The sequence below is a fragment of the Cyclopterus lumpus genome, chromosome 23, assembly GCF_009769545.1.
Source record: "Cyclopterus lumpus isolate fCycLum1 chromosome 23, fCycLum1.pri, whole genome shotgun sequence".
Classification (NCBI taxonomy): Eukaryota; Metazoa; Chordata; class Actinopteri; order Perciformes; family Cyclopteridae; genus Cyclopterus; species Cyclopterus lumpus.
The window spans coordinates 17,024,867-17,041,754 of record NC_046988.1 but is presented as its reverse complement, the minus strand read 5'-3'; the positions used below and the strand labels follow the sequence as shown (position 1 = coordinate 17,041,754).

Sequence of the window (16,888 nt, the reverse complement as noted above, 5' to 3'; positions counted from 1 at the left end):
GTCTACCTGAGACTCAACTGTCTACCTGAGACTCACCTGTCTACCTGAGACTCACCTGTATACCTGGGACTCACCTGTCTACCTGAGACTCACCTGTCTACCTGGGACTCACCTGTCTACCTGGGACTCACCTGTCTACCGGTCGACCTGGGACTCACCTGTCTACCTGGGACTCACCTGTCTACCTGGGACTCACCTGTCTACCTGAGACTCACCTGTCTACCTGGGACTCACCTGTCTACCGGTCAACCTGGGACTCACCTGTCTACCTGGGACTCACCTGTCTACCTGAGACTCACCTGTCTACCTGGGACTCACCTGTCTACCGGTCTACCTGGGACTCACCTGTCTACCTGGGACTCACCTGTCTACCTGAGACTCACCTGTCTACCTGGGACTCACCTGTCTACCGGTCGACCTGGGACTCACCTGTCTACCTGGGACTCACCTGTCTACCTGAGACTCACCTGTCTCCCTGTGACTCACCTGTCTACCTGGGACTCACCTGTCTACCTGTCTACCTGGGACTCACCTGTCTACCTGGGACTCACCTGTCTACCTGGGACTCACCGGTCTACCTGGGACTCACCGGTCTACCTGGGACTCACCTGTCTACCTGGGACTCACCTGTCTACCTGGGACTCACCTGTCTACCTGGGACTCACCGGTCTACCTGGGACTCACCTGTCTACCTGGGACTCACCTGTATTGTGGCTCTTCATGCTGATCTCGGTTCTCAGCGTGGTGACCTCCAGCTCGTACTCCTGCGTTGTGGCGTGGAGTCGCTGTAGCTCCGCCCTCAGCCGACACAGCTCCTCCTGCAGGGTGGCGATGTCGTTCTCTCTCTCCCCCGCCACCTCCTCTGCCCCCTGCTGAAGCATCAGCACCTCCTCCTGAGCTGAGCGCAGCTCCTCGTGCACCTCCTCCAGCTCGCTCTCCTTCTCCTCCTCCAGACTGTCCATCTCCTCCTGGACAGACCGGAGCTGGGCTGGAGGAGGAGGAGGAGGAGGGAGATGAGGAGGAAGAGGAGGAGGGAGATGAGGAGGAAAAGGAGGAGGGAGATGAGGAGGAAAAGGAGGAGGGAGATGAGTAGGAAGAGGAGGAGGGAGATGAGTAGGAAGAGGAGGAGGAGGAGGGACATGAGGAGGAAGAGGAGGGAAATGAGGAGGAAGAGGAGAGTTCAAACTTCAGAAAGATGTGTTCTTTGTCAGTTTTCTTTTCTCTGTTCAGTTTAAGTTCAGTTTAAGTTCAGTTTAAGTTCAGTTAAGCCTCCTAACCTTGCAGTCTTTGGATCTGTCTGGTGAAACTCTCCGCCTGGTGAGCACTCGCCAGGCGCTCGTCCTCCAAGAGACCTGAGGAGAGAGGAGGAAACAGAAGATGAGGAGCATGAGGAGGAGCATGAGGAGGACATTTGTGAACTGCTGTGAGGTCCTGACCCTGCAGCTCCTGTAGACCCTCCTCGTGTCTCTGAGAAACCTCTCTGGTCTCATCCAGCTCCATCAGCAGCTGGAACACCTGAGCTCTCAGCTCCTCCAGCTGCTCCTCTTCATGCTCCTGCACCTCCTTCTCCTCTTCCTGCACCTCCTTCTCCTCTTCCTGCACCTTCTTCTCCTCCTTCTCCTCCAGGGACTCCTTCTCTTTGGCTGTCAGGACTTCTGCCAACGTAACGGGAATCAGCACCTTCAGCTCACACAGCTCGTCTTCATCACACAGAGAGAGGTCACATGTTTTAACAAAATAAAGGTGGAGAGGTCACATGTTTTAACAAAATAAAGGTGGAGAGGTCACATGTTTTAACAAAATAAAGGTGGAGAGGTCACATGTTTTAACAAAATAAAGGTGGACAAGTCACATGTTTTAATAAAATAAAGGTGGACAAGTCACATGTTTTAACAAAATAAAGGTGAAGAGGTCACATGTTTTAACAAAATAAAGGTGGAGAGGTCACATGTTTTAACAAAATAAAGGTGGAGAGGTCACATGTTTTAATAAAATAAAGGTGGAGAAGTCACATGTTTTAACAAAATAAAGGTGGAGGTCACATGTTTTAATAAAATAAAGGTGGAGAGGTCACATGTTTTAACAAAATAAAGGTGGCGAGGTCACATGTTTTAACAAAATAAAGTTGAAGAGGTCACATGTTTTAATAAAATAAAGGTGGAGAAGTCACATGTTTTAATAAAATAAAGGTGAAGAGGTCACATGTTTTAATAAAATAAAGGTGAAGAGGTCACATGTTTTAATAAAATAAAGGTGAAGAGGTCACATGTTTTAATAAAATAAAGGTGAAGAGGTCACATGTTTTAATAAAATAAAGGTGGAGAAGTCACATGTTTTAACAAAATAAAGGTGAAGAGGTCACATGTTTTAATAAAATAAAGGTGAAGAGGTCACATCGATAACTGATAGAGGTTATTGATCATCATCACCCTCATCATCATCATCATCATCATCTTCATTATCATCATCATCCTCCAAACAGGTGGATGTCATTACTTGAATATTAGAAATTATTAGGAATTATGTATTTACATAATATATTTATATTATATACATGTATTAATGTCATATGTATTTATATATTTGTATAATAATAAATTATATTAAATATTTAAAAATAAGTATTTATATTGTATACATATAATTATATCATATGTATTTATAATATATATGAATCTCACTTCTTGCAGGTTTGATTGGTTGGATCTCCTGGCAATCAGCCAATCACAGACTGGCAGAGACAGCATCATGTGAACGAGATTGATTAGCATTGTGTCATTTTCATCATCATCTTCATCTAATGTCTCTAATGTTTACATGCTGTCTGTAGAATTCATGTGAATATATTTAACTCTGCAGGAAAGTGATCATAAAGTATCATCATGTTGACATGATGATGTCAGAGGATCAATAAAGGTACGACAGTTCATCACATACGTTGTTGAGATGTTTCAGACTGACTGAGTTATAGTTCTGATAACTATTTGATCATATTTCAGTTATTATTCGAACTGCTCTGAAAACACTGACCGGATGGATCCAGGACCTCCTCGATGACGGGAGGCAGCCGGAGTCCGTCCATATTGTCAGCTGATGGAGGACAGACGCTGCAGACAGACAGACGCTGCAGACAGACAGACGCTGCAGACAGACAGACGCTGCAGACAGACAGATGGAGGGTCAGAACTCCACACTGAGGTGGGAGGATGAGGTAGACAGAAGCCCAGGAAGGATGCTCAGGCTCTGGGTAGGCTGAGCCGCTGCAGCCCCACCATCCTCTTGCAGCTGAGAGATGATGCAGGCTGGAAGGGAGCAGAGGGGAAGGGGGAAGAGGAGGAGGGGGGTGAAGGGAAGGAGCAGGGAAGGACAGAAGGAGGAGGGGAGGAGGGGTCTGAGAGAGAACTGCGACATCACCGCCTCACTGATACTGGATCAGGTTCAGCGGTTTATGTTTTCATCATTATTTCTATAATTAGTTTGTCATCTCTGTCTTTAAACACTATAATACCCATGAGCCTCAGCTTCAGTTGCTATGGAGACAAAGCCTGAGGTCTGGTGAATGTTTTCTCAACAGTCTCAACAATTAATGTGAAGCTCTTTGATTGGATGTTTGTTGGTGAAATGCACCTTGGGAGTTCATGTTGTTTATTAAAATGTTGGCTCCTCGTCGATGATTCGCTAGTTCTAAGACAATCATTTCTTCATCTGCCTCCTACATACATCATAGGGTGCACATAGGGTGAGTCGTAGGGTACAATGTATGGTATGTCATAGGGTGAGTCGTAGGGTAAGTTTTAGGGTGAGTCGTAGGGTACATCGTAGTGTACACCGTAGGGTTAGTCGTAGGGTACGTCGTAAGTTAGGTCGTAGGTTACATCGCAGGTTACGTCATAGTCTACGTCGTAGGGTACATTGTAGGGTGAGTCGTAGGGTACGTTGTAGGGTATAGCGTAAGGGACAGTAGGGTACGTTGTAGAGTACGTTGTAGGGAATGTCGTAGGGTAGGTCATAAGGGACGCGTAGAGTACGTCTTATGGTATGTCGTAGGGCATGTTGTGGGGTACGTCTGAGGGTAGGTATTAGGGTACGTCTTATGGTACGTCTTAGGGTAGGTTTTAGGGTACGTCTTAGGGTACATCATAGGGCATGTTGTAGGGTACGTCTTAGGGTAGGTTTTACGGTACGTCGTAGGGTACGTCTGGTTAAATTTTTCGCGCGTCTGGATCCCATGTAAAGTCAACGTACAGACGCGTTTGACGCAAATTTGCGTCGGGCGGCGCGTCAGACGTGAATCGGGTGGCGCGAATTTTTCACCCGAGTTGAAATATTTCAACTTTGGCGTCGGGCGTTAAAATTCGCCTCGGGCGACAGCCAATCAGCGTTGAGATGCTCCGCCCGTCACTGTGCCGCCGTTGTTGAATCAGAAAAACATGGAGGACATAGTAGCGGTTTGCGGACCCCCGAGCTCTTTAATACAACTACAGGTTAGCCTGAAGTAGCGCTGGAAGCGGCAGTCATCCAGACGCAGTTCCAGGAGAAGACGGTGAAATTCACCGAGCTGTGTGCGGCGACGGGTGATGTTCCGACATTTGTGATATTTCCACAACAAGTACAGAGTAGAAATAGTGGCTATTTCTTTCATGGCGGACAGCGGAAGTTATAACTGTTTTTACGGAGACAAGCCACGGAGATAAGCCACGGAGATAAACCACGCCCCCTTTTCACGTCAAACGCATCTGTGCATTGACTTTGCATGGGATCTCGACGCGCGTTTGGTGTGAACACAGCACAACTTGTCGGGCGTCGAAACTCACGCGAGTAATGCGGCGCGAATATTCACGCCGCGTTTGGTGTGAATGCAGCATTAGGGCATGTTGTAGGGTACGTCTTATGGTATGTCTTATGGTACGTCTTATGGTACGTCTTATGGTACGTCATAGGGCATGTTGTAGGTTACGTCTTATGGTACGTCTTATGGTACGTCTTAGGGGACATCTTATGGTATGTCATAGGGCATGTTGTAGGGTACGTCTTAGGGTAGGTATTAGGGTAAGTCTTATGGTATGTCTTAGGGTAGGTTTTAGGGTACGTCTTATGGTACGTCATGTTGTAGAGGTGGAGTTTGTTGAGAGCGAAGACAACATGGGGGAAGTTACTAAAACTTTTCACTAAGATACTTCTGTCAAAACAAACACATTGCACCCTTTTTACCTTTTTCTTTTTGTGCCGGTCAAATAAATAAAGAAGCATCATGTAATGTCTTGGACTGCGCCAGGCTAGCTGTTTTCCCTACTTAATGCTAAGCTAAGTAAACCACGTCTTAAGCTGCATTCATGTCACATGGACATAAAGATAGATCTCATGTTGTTACATTTGGGCTGAAGTGTCTCTGATGATTCACTCTAGCTGACGAGAGGCGTCCATGTTTGTTTGGCTCCCGAGCACCTGAAACTCCCACATGACCTGAACGTGGCCCAGAATGTGGAACTGTCCCTTTAAGCTGCTGGTCTCCGGCTCCCCAGCAGCTCTCTTCCCTCCGAATGACCTTCCTGTGTTCGTCCTCACATTTAACATCACGCTTCTCACACGGCTCCACCCAAATCACACAGAGACAAACACACAGTCCATAAATACCTGAAGCTGAGATGAAGATGGTGCAGCTCAGTCTGCTGCAGCTCTCTTTATGATGTGTTGACTGCAGATGCTCCTCCTCCTCCTGTTGTCCTATAAATCCTCCTCAGCATCTCTCTGTGATGCTGAGCGACGTCACTAATAGAGATGCAGAGGACATGAAAACACAACCAACCTCCACGACGGCATTTATTAACTCCTAATAAATGATCAATTATTGAATTTTTTTTTAAATAACCAAATTTGTCAAACAAAAATCATGAATTAAAATGAAAGGTAAATAAATATACATGTATTACTTGATTTAATTATTTTTTTACAAGACGATGTGTAATAACCACATGTCATATTTATTATATCATTTATAAGTAATCGGGTGATTTGATTATTTTCTCCATTCATTAATTCATTATAATATATAATGCAATCATGAATATGAATTATTTTACTTTTTATTTGTTATATTGTACTTTTCTATATTCAAATGACTTGTTTTTATATTGCAAATTTTACAGTGTGGGATTAGTACTACAACACAGTATTTTTTTAATTGTGGTATTAGTACTATAACACAGTATTCTTTACAGTGTGGTATTAGTACTATAACACAGTATTCTTTACAGTGTGGTATTAGTACTATAACACAGTATTCTTTACAGTGTGGTATTAGTACTATAACACAGTATTCTTTACAGTGTGGTATTAGTACTTGTACCGTAGTATTTTTTTAATTGTGGTATTAGTACTATAACACAGTATTCTTTACAGTGTGGTATTAGTACTTGTACCGTAGTATTTTTTAGTTTGGTATTAGTACTATAACACAGTATTCTTTACAGTGTGGTATTAGTACTATAACACAGTATTATTTACAGTGTGGTATTAGTACTATAACACAGTATTCTTTACAGTGTGGTATTAGTACTTGTACCGTAGTATTTTTTAGTTTGGTATTAGTACTATAACACAGTATTCTTTACAGTGTGGTATTAGTACTATAACATGTTCTGTGTTTTGATGGAATCGGCAGAACTGAACTCGGATCGGTTTTACGTGGAGACACGTGACGTGCTGCCGTCACGTGTCTGAAGGCGGAAGCTGACCGCAGAACAACCCTGAAGGAAGTCTCTCCTCACGAGGCTCAGCGACCGGGACCGAAGGACCGGCTCGGCTGGGGGGGGGACGCGTCTAACCTCGAGGGTCAGAACCGGAGATCGTTTTATTCATAATAATAATAATAATAATAATAAAGACCAGCGTCGTCGTTCAGAGCAACACGAACCGGGTGCGATCCAAGATGGCGCCGGACGCTGCTCAGTGCTGTCGCGGGTGGCCGGAAGACGTTGCACACGTACACACACAAGTACGTGTGTGTGCACATGTACACACACACATGCACTTGTGTGTGTGTACATGTGCACACACACGTACACACACACATGCACTTGTGTGTGTACGTGTGCACATGTACACACACACGGGCATGTGTTTCGTCTTCCGATTTCATGTTGACGCTGGTCTTTATTGTTATGAATAACACGAGCTCCGGTTTTATTCATAACACACGTACTCACGTGTACTTACACTACGTGTACATAGTACTTTTGATGTACATGTACTATGGTACTATTATACTGTGGTACTTGTGTTTGTGTTGCAGGTCCAGTGGAAGATGTTGTGCTTCAGGTGCATTGTGGGTGATGTGCTTAGAGGAAGAAGACTCCTCCTCCAGCAGACGGCCCGGCGCCCCCTGTCCCGGGGCCCGGCCCCCGCCGGCCCGGCTCTGAGGACCCGCGTGGCGGCGGCGCTGCTGCTGGGCGGCGGCCTGCTGGCGGCCTGGCGGTGGGTGGAGTCGGAGAAGCGACAGCAGGAGCGGCGGCGGCGGGTGGAGCAGCTACGCCGGGTGTCTCTGGGCCGCGGCGCCTTCAGCCTGCTGGACCACGGCGGGCGGCGCCGGACCAAAGCCGACTTCCTGGGCCGCTGGGTGCTGCTGTACTTCGGCTTCACGCACTGCCCCGACGTCTGCCCCGAGGAGCTGGACAAGCTGAGCGGCGCCGTGGCAACGCTGGACCGCGACGCCGCGCTGCCGCCGGTGCAGCCCGTCTTCATCACCGTGGACCCGGAAAGGGACGACGTGCCGGCGCTGGCCCGCTACGTCCGGGACTTCCACCCGCGGCTCATCGGACTGGCGGGCACGCCGGAGGAGGTGAAAAACGCGGGGCGGGACTACAGGGTGTACGCCAGCCCCGGTCCCAGGGACGAGGACGGGGACTACATCGTGGACCACACAATCCTGATCTACCTCGTGAGTCCCGACGGGCTGTTCCTGGACTATTACAACCGCATGAAGGACCAGGACCAGATCGCAGAGAGCGTCCGGAACCACATCCACAACTACGACCGGCTGGACCCAGAACCCGGTAGAACCAGTCTGACTACCGGTCCTCTGTAAACATAATAAAGACCATCTGAAGACGGCTCGTCTCCTGAAATTATAATAATCATAAAAGAAAATGAATACATTTAATTAGGAAAGTAAATAAATGAGAATCAATGTAAACATTAAGGCCAATATTTATTTTGGTACATTTCATGGCAGATTTTTCTATAGACTTTAGATTTTGTCCTTCAGAGGGACGCACCAGAGTTCAAAGTACACACACACACACACACACACTCAGGTGGGGGCGCTCCTGAACCGGTCCGTGGCTCTCTGCGTGCTCAGCAGCTTCAGGCCCAGCGTGTCCACGCCGGCCTCCAGATGACCAGCGCTGTCCAGCTCCACCGTGAGGTCGTTGGCCTGAAACCACGAGGTGAGAGTCAGGTGACTGACAGGTGAGAGACAAGTGAGAGTCAGGTGACTGACAGGTGAGAGACAAGTGAGAGTCAGGTGACTGACAGGTGAGAGACAAGTGAGAGTCAGGTGACTGACAGGTGAGAGACAAGTGAGAGTCAGGTGACTGACAGGTGAGAGTCAGGTGACTGACAGGTGAGAGTCAGGACAGGCTGCCAGTGAACATGTGTGTTGTTTACCAGCTGCAGTGAGGCCAGCAGGTATTTACAGGCTTCATAGTTGTTGAGTCCAGACACGATGGAGGAGAACGACCTCCGCTGACCGACGCCGCTCAGCGCAGAGACGATGCGATCTCCGTAATCACGGATGTCGAACACCGAGCGCTGCTCCTGAACACAACATCAAAACAACAACAAGCAGCTGATCCTGAGGTTCATCCACAGCTCAACAACAAACTGGTCCCAGTGACTTTACCTGCAGCACCAGTTCAGGTCGGATCTTGTCCTCCCAGTCTTTGACTCTGCGAGACAGAGCTGTCTCCTGAGTGTAACCTCGACAGGTGACCACCAGCTGCTCCTGAACACACACACACAGGTAAATATGACACATGGATCTGATCGTATTGATCGTATTGATCTCTTACCACACGCAGCTTCACCAGATCTTCATAACTCAGCTCGTCTCTCTGAGTGCCTGAAACAAAAAGTTCAGCACTAATTAAAGAAGAATTCATGAAGCTTCTGGGACAGTCTGCTCCACTGTGAGAGGTCCTACAGGTGTGTGTGTCCTCCAGGTGTCCCCTACAGGTGTGTGTGTGTGTCCCATACAGGTGTCCCCTACAGGTGTCTGTGTGCGCGCGCGTGTGTCCTCCAGGTGTCCCCCTACAGAGTTGTGTGTGTGTGTCCTCCAGGTGTTCCCTACAGGGGTGTGTGTGTGTGTGTCCTCCAGGTGTTCCCTACAGATGTGTGTGTGTGTGTGTCCTCCAGGTGTTCCCTACAGAGGTGTGTGTGTGTGTCCTCCAGGTGTTCCCTACAGGGGTGTGTGTGTGTGTGTGTCCTCCAGGTGTCCCCCTACAGGGGTGTGTGTGTCCTCCAGGTGTTCCCTACAGGGGTGTGTGTGTGTGTGTGTCCTCCGGGTGTCCCCCTACAGGGGTGTGTGTGTGTGTGTCCTCCAGGGGTGTGTGTCCTCCAGGTGTTCCCTACAGAGGTGTGTGTGTGTCCTCCAGGTGTTCCCTACAGGGGTGTGTGTCCTCCAGGTGTTCCCTACAGGGGTGTGTGTGTGTGTGTCCTCCAGGTGTTCCCTACAGAGGTGTGTGTCCTCCAGGTGTCCCCCTACAGGGGTGTGTGTGTGTCCTCCAGGTGTTCCCTACAGGTGTGTGTGTGTGTGTGTCCTCCAGGTGTTCCCTACAGGTGTGTGTGTCCTCCAGGTGTTCCCTACAGAGGTGTGTGTGTGTCCTCCAGGTGTTCCCTACAGAGGTGTGTGTGTGTCCTCCAGGTGTTCCCTACAGAGGTGTGTGTGTGTCCTCCAGGTGTTCCCTACAGAGGTGTGTGTGTGTCCTCCAGGTGTTCCCTACAGAGGTGTGTGTGTGTCCTCCAGGTGTTCCCTACAGAGGTGTGTGTGTGTCCTCCAGGTGTTCCCTACAGGGGTGTGTGTCCTCCAGGTGTTCCCTACAGGGGTGTGTGTGTGTGTGTCCTCCAGGTGTTCCCTACAGAGGTGTGTGTCCTCCAGGTGTCCCCCTACAGGGGTGTGTGTGTGTCCTCCAGGTGTTCCCTACAGGTGTGTGTGTGTGTGTGTCCTCCAGGTGTTCCCTACAGGTGTGTGTGTCCTCCAGGTGTTCCCTACAGAGGTGTGTGTGTGTCCTCCAGGTGTTCCCTACAGGGGTGTGTGTGTGTGTGTGTGTCCTCCAGGTGTTCCCTACAGAGGTGTGTGTGTCCTCCAGGTGTTCCCTACAGAGGTGTGTGTGTGTGTGTCCTCCAGGTGTTCCCTACAGGTGTGTGTGTGTCCTCCGGGTGTCCCCCTACAGGGGTGTGTGTGTGTGTGTCCTCCAGGTGTGTGTGTGTGTCCTCCAGGTGTTCCCTACAGGTGTGTGTGTGTCCTCCGGGTGTCCCCCTACAGGGGTGTGTGTGTGTCCTCCAGGTGTCCCCCTACAGAGTTGTGTGTGTGTCCTCCAGGTGTTCCCTACAGGGGTGTGTGTGTGTGTGTGTGTCCTCCAGGTGTTCCCTACAGAGGTGTGTGTGTCCTCCAGGTGTTTCCTACAGAGGTGTGTGTGTCCTCCAGGTGTTCCCTACAGGGGTGTGTGTGTGTGTGTGTCCTCCAGGTGTTCCCTACAGAGGTGTGTGTCCTCCAGGTGTCCCCCTACAGGGGTGTGTGTGTGTGTCCTCCAGGTGTTCCCTACAGAGGTGTGTGTCCTCCAGGTGTTCCCTACAGGGGTGTGTGTGTGTGTGTCCTCCGGGTGTCCCCCTACAGGGGTGTGTGTCCTCCAGGTGTTCCCTACAGGGGTGTGTGTTCTCCAGGTGTCCCCCTACAGGGGTGTGTGTGTGTGTGTGTGTGTGTGTCCTCCGGGTGTCCCCCTACAGAGTTGTGTGTGTGTCCTCCAGGTGTCCCCCTACAGGGGTGTGTGTGTGTCCTCCAGGTGTTCCCTACAGAGGTGTGTGTGTGTGTCCTCCAGGTGCCCACTACAGAGGTGTGTGTGTGTGTCCTCCAGGTGTCCCCCTACAGAGGTGTGTGTGTGTCCTCCAGGTGTCCACTACAGAGGTGTGTGTGTGTGTCCTCCAGGTGTCCACTACAGAGGTGTGTGTGTGTGTCCTCCAGGTGTCCCCTACAGAGGTGTGTGTGTGTCCTCCAGGTGTCCACTACAGAGGTGTGTGTGTGTGTCCTCCAGGTGTCCACTACAGAGGTGTGTGTGTGTGTCCTCCAGGTGTCCACTACAGAGGTGTGTGTGTGTGTCCTCCAGGTGTCCACTACAGAGGTGTGTGTGTGTCCTCCAGGTGTCCACTACAGAGGTGTGTGTGTGTGTCCTCCAGGTGTCCACTACAGAGGTGTGTGTGTGTGTCCTCCAGGTGTCCACTACAGAGGTGTGTGTGTGTGTCCTCCAGGTGTCCACTACAGAGGTGTGTGTCCTACCTGCTGACATGAAGTCTGGTCCTCCAGCAAACTCAGGTGAAAGGTCGTCTGGAAACGCTTCCTGTTCGTTGTCCGAGTCGCCGTCTCCACCTTTAAGGATTATTAATCAGCTGCTCAGAGATTCATATTAAAATCATTACTTTCATTAATGTGAGTTCTACAAAAAGCTAAACAATAGAAGAAGAGTGTGTGGCGGTTTTACCCAGCAGGTCGGGGGGTCTGAATCCGTCCACAGGCTCCTCCCCCTGCTGATGTGGCCCCGCCTCCTCAAGCTGCAGGAAGGTCCTCCTCAGTTCTTCCTCAGAGACCGCCACCCCCTGAGTGACATCACAATCATCTCATATATATATATATATATATATATATATATATATATATATATATATATATATATATATATATATATATATATATATATATATATATATATATATATATATATATATATATATATATATATATATATATATATATATATATATATATATATATATATATATATATATATATATATATATATATATATATATGTGTGTATATATATATATATATATATATATATGTGTATATATATACACATATATATATATGTGTATATATATATATATATATATATATATATGTGTATATATATACACATATATATATATGTGTATATATATACACATATATATATATATATATATATATGTGTATATATATACACATACACATACACACACACGTACACAAGGTGATTGACAGGTTGTCCTACCGCTCTCCTGTAGATCCTCTTCTGAGTCCTCAGTTTGTTTTTCATTGTGCTCAAATAAATGTAGTTCAAGTCTGAAAAACATGAAGCGTGGTTTCTATAACTGTCCGATGGAAGTTATTAAATGTTATGAGCTCGTTTTATTCTGATGGTGAAATTACTCAAACAAGAGAGCGTTACCTGGAAACGCTGGTCCATTCTTTAACTTGTGCTCCGGAGGGTCAACTGAAACAAAAACATCACCATCACCACCTTCATCATCATCTTCATCTCAGCTGTGTAAACAGACACACAGAACTGCTTCTCACAGGTTCTTCTGAACCAGCTCCTGAAGTCCTGAAGCGAAGCGGCTCGTCTCCGTTTCCTCTTTCCTCCGTCATCCAGACCTTCAGGGACCTTGTGACACTTTCCTGGTCTGAAGGGTTTGTCCTCCTCGAGGACGGCGTACGGGTCACTCAGCGTCCACACGTTCACCTGAACCACATGAACACATGAAACACATGTTCACCTGAACCACATGAACACATGAAACACATGTTCACCTGAAACACATGAACACATGAAACACATGTTCACCTGAAACACATGAACACATGCTCACCTGAACCACATGAACACATGAAACACACGTTCACCTGAAACACATGAACACATGAAACACATGTTCACCTGAACCACATGAACACATGAAACACATGTTCACCTGAAACACATGTTCACCTGAAACACATGAACACATGCTCACCTGAACCACATGAACACATGAAACACACGTTCACCTGAAACACATGAACACATGAAACACATGTTCACCTGAACCACATGAACACATGAAACACACGTTCACCTGAACCACATGAACACATGAACACATGTTCACCTGAAACACATGAACACATGAAACACATGTTCACCTGAACCACATGAACCACACGTTCACCTGAACCACATGAACACATGAACACATGTTCACCTGAAACACATGAACACATGTTCACCTGAAACACATGAACACATGTTCACCTGAAACACATGAACACATGTTCACCTGAACCACATGAACACATGAAACACATGTTCACCTGAAACACATGAACACATGAACACATGTTCACCTGAACCACATGAACACATGTTCACCTGAAACACCTGAACACATGAACACATGAACACATGTTCATCTGAACCACATGAACACATGTTCACCTGAACCACATGAACACATGAACACATGTTCATCTGAACCACATGAACACATGTTCACCTGAACCACATGAACACATGAACACATGTTCACCTGAACCACATGAACACATGTTCACCTGAAACACATGAACACATGTTCACCTGAAACACATGAACACATGTTCACCTGAAACACATGAACACATGTTCACCTGAAACACATGAACACCTGAACACATGTTCACCTGAACCACATGAACACATGTTCACCTGAAACACATGAACACACGTTCACCTGAACCACATGAACACATGAACACCTGAAACACATGAACACATGTTCACCTGAAACACATGAACACATGTTCACCTGAAACACATGAACACATGTTCACCTGAAACACATGAACACCTGAAACACATGAACACATGTTCACCTGAAACACATGAACACATGTTCACCTGAAACACATGTTCACCTGAAACACATGAACACATGTTCACCTGAAACACATGTTCACCTGAAACACATGAACACATGTTCACCTGAAACACATGTTCACCTGAACCACATGAACACATGAACACACGTTCACCTGAAACACATGAACACACGTTCACCTGAACCACATGAACACATGTTCACCTGAACCACATGAACACATGTTCACCTGAAACACATGAACACATGTTCACCTGAAACACATGAACACATGTTCACCTGAAACACATGAACACATGTTCACCTGAACCACATGAACACATGAACACATGAACACATGTTCACCTGAAACACATGAACACATGTTCACCTGAAACACATGAACACATGAACACATGTTCACCTGAACCACATGAACACATGTTCACCTGAAACACATGAACACATGAACACATGTTCACCTGAAACACATGAACACATGTTCACCTGAACCACATGAACACATGAACACATGTTCACCTGAACCACATGAACACATGTTCACCTGAACCACATGAACACATGAACACATGTTCACCTGAAACACATGAACACATGTTCACCTGAACCACATGAACACATGTTCACCTGAAACACATGAACACATGTTCACCTGAAACACATGAACACATGTTCACCTGAACACATGAACACATGAACACATGTTCACCTGAACCACATGAACACATGTTCACCTGAAACACATGAACACATGAACACATGTTCACCTGAAACACATGTTCACCTGAATCACATGAACACATGTTCACCTGAACCACATGAACACATGTTCACCTGAACCACATGAACACATGTTCACCTGAAACACATGAACACATGTTCACCTGAAACACATGAACACATGTTCACCTGAAACACATGAACACACGTTCACCTGAACCACATGAACACATGTTCACCTGAAACACATGAACACATGTTCACCTGAAACACATGAACACATGTTCACCTGAAACACATGAACACCTGAACACATGTTCACCTGAAACACATGAACACATGAACACCTGAACCACATGAACACATGTTCACCTGAAACACATGAACACATGTTCACCTGAACCACATGAACACATGAACACATGTTCACCTGAACCACATGAACACATGTTCACCTGAAACACATGAACACATGTTCACCTGAACCACATGAACACATGAACACATGTTCACCTGAACCACATGAACACATGTTCACCTGAAACACATGAACACATGTTCACCTGAAACACATGAACACATGTTCACCTGAAACACATGAACACACGTTCACCTGAATCACATGAACACATGTTCACCTGAAACACATGAACACATGTTCACCTGAACCACATGAACACATGTTCACCTGAACCACATGAACACATGAACACATGTTCACCTGAAACACATGAACACATGTTCACCTGAAACACATGAACACATGTTCACCTGAACCACATGAACACATGTTCACCTGAAACACATGAACACATGTTCACCTGAACACATGAACACATGTTCACCTGAAACACATGAACACATGAACACCTGAACACATGTTCACCTGAAACACATGAACACATGAACACCTGAACCACATGAACACATGTTCACCTGAAACACATGAACACATGTTCACCTGAAACACATGAACACATGTTCACCTGAACACATGAACACATGTTCACCTGAACCACATGAACACATGTTCACCTGAAACACATGAACACATGAACACATGTTCACCTGAAACACATGAACACACGTTCACCTGAATCACATGAACACATGAACACATGTTCACCTGAACCACATGAACACATGTTCACCTGAACCACATGAACACATGTTCACCTGAACCACATGAACACATGTTCACCTGAAACACATGAACACATGTTCACCTGAAACACATGAACACATGTTCACCTGAAACACATGTTCACCTGAAACACATGAACACATGTTCACCTGAAACACATGTTCACCTGAACCACATAAACACATGAACACACGTTTACCTGAAACACATGAACACACGTTCACCTGAACCACATGAACACATGTTCACCTGAACCACATGAACACATGTTCACCTGAAACACATGAACACATGAACACATGTTCACCTGAAACACATGAACACACGTTCACCTGAACCACATGAACACATGAACACCTGAAACACATGAACACATGTTCACCTGAAACACATGAACACATGTTCACCTGAAACACATGAACACATGTTCACCTGAAACACATGAACACATGAACACATGTTCACCTGAAACACATGAACACATGTTCACCTGAACCACATGAACACATGTTGACCTGAATCACATGAACACATGAACACATGTTCACCTGAAACACATGAACACATGTTGACCTGAATCACATGAACACATGAACACATGTTCACCTGAAACACATGAACACATGTTCACCTGAAACACATGAACACCTGAAACACATGAACACATGTTCACCTGAAACACATGAACACATGTTCACCTGAAACACATGTTCACCTGAAACACATGAACACATATTCACCTGAAACACATGTTCACCTGAAACACATGAACACATGTTCACCTGAAACACATAAACACATGAACACATGTTCACCTGAAACACATGAACACATGTTCACCTGAAACACATGAACACATGTTCACCTGAAACACATGTTCACCTGAAACACATGAACACATGTTCACCTGAAACACATGTTCACCTGAACCACATAAACACATGAACACACGTTCACCTGAAACACATGAACACACGTTCACCTGAACCACATGAACACATGTTCACCTGAACCACATGAACACATGTTCACCTGAACTACATGAACACATGTTCACCTGAAACACATGAACACATGAACACATGTTCACCTGAAACA

At 46.4% G+C, this 16,888-nt stretch overlaps 3 protein-coding genes across 6 annotated transcripts in view; 1 reads left to right on the top strand and 2 right to left on the bottom strand.

The window, feature by feature from the left end:
• Positions 1–5,980, bottom strand: part of LOC117726161 (coiled-coil domain-containing protein 136-like) — a 28,327-nt gene extending 22,347 nt beyond the window's left edge. Inside the window, exons 1-5 of the mRNA XM_034526265.1 lie at positions 5,635–5,980; positions 3,031–3,302; positions 1,437–1,700; positions 1,278–1,352; positions 704–988 (exon numbers count right to left, since the gene is read on the bottom strand). Of these exons, the coding sequence (XP_034382156.1) occupies positions 704–988; positions 1,278–1,352; positions 1,437–1,700; positions 3,031–3,082 (676 nt within the window). The 5' untranslated portion in view covers positions 3,083–3,302; positions 5,635–5,980. The remainder of the gene's footprint in view (positions 1–703; positions 989–1,277; positions 1,353–1,436; positions 1,701–3,030; positions 3,303–5,634) is intronic.
• A 710-nt stretch (positions 5,981–6,690) lies between these two features.
• Positions 6,691–8,191, top strand: LOC117726020 (protein SCO2 homolog, mitochondrial). The gene is made up of 2 exons (XM_034525999.1): positions 6,691–6,831; positions 7,292–8,191. Exon 2 carries the CDS (start codon positions 7,304–7,306, stop codon positions 8,081–8,083), a length of 780 nt encoding a protein of 259 aa, XP_034381890.1. The 5' UTR covers positions 6,691–6,831; positions 7,292–7,303; the 3' UTR covers positions 8,084–8,191.
• Positions 8,188–16,888, bottom strand: part of ncaph2 (non-SMC condensin II complex, subunit H2) — a 27,458-nt gene continuing 18,757 nt past the window's right edge. For all 4 annotated transcript variants that reach the window (XM_034525995.1, XM_034525997.1, XM_034525996.1 and 1 more), the window contains exons 11-19: positions 12,608–12,773; positions 12,480–12,524; positions 12,303–12,373; positions 11,751–11,865; positions 11,549–11,638; positions 9,069–9,118; positions 8,900–9,001; positions 8,665–8,814; positions 8,188–8,431 (exon numbers count right to left, since the gene is read on the bottom strand). In XM_034525995.1, the coding sequence (XP_034381886.1) occupies positions 8,309–8,431; positions 8,665–8,814; positions 8,900–9,001; positions 9,069–9,118; positions 11,549–11,638; positions 11,751–11,865; positions 12,303–12,373; positions 12,480–12,524; positions 12,608–12,773 (912 nt within the window). In that variant the 3' untranslated portion in view covers positions 8,188–8,308. The remainder of the gene's footprint in view (positions 8,432–8,664; positions 8,815–8,899; positions 9,002–9,068; positions 9,119–11,548; positions 11,639–11,750; positions 11,866–12,302; positions 12,374–12,479; positions 12,525–12,607; positions 12,774–16,888) is intronic.

Excerpts from the sequence above, each read along its gene's own strand:
- LOC117726020 (XM_034525999.1), top strand. The coding sequence starts at position 7,304 with ATGTTGTGCTTCAGGTGCATTGTGGGTGATGTGCTTAGAGGAAGAAGA.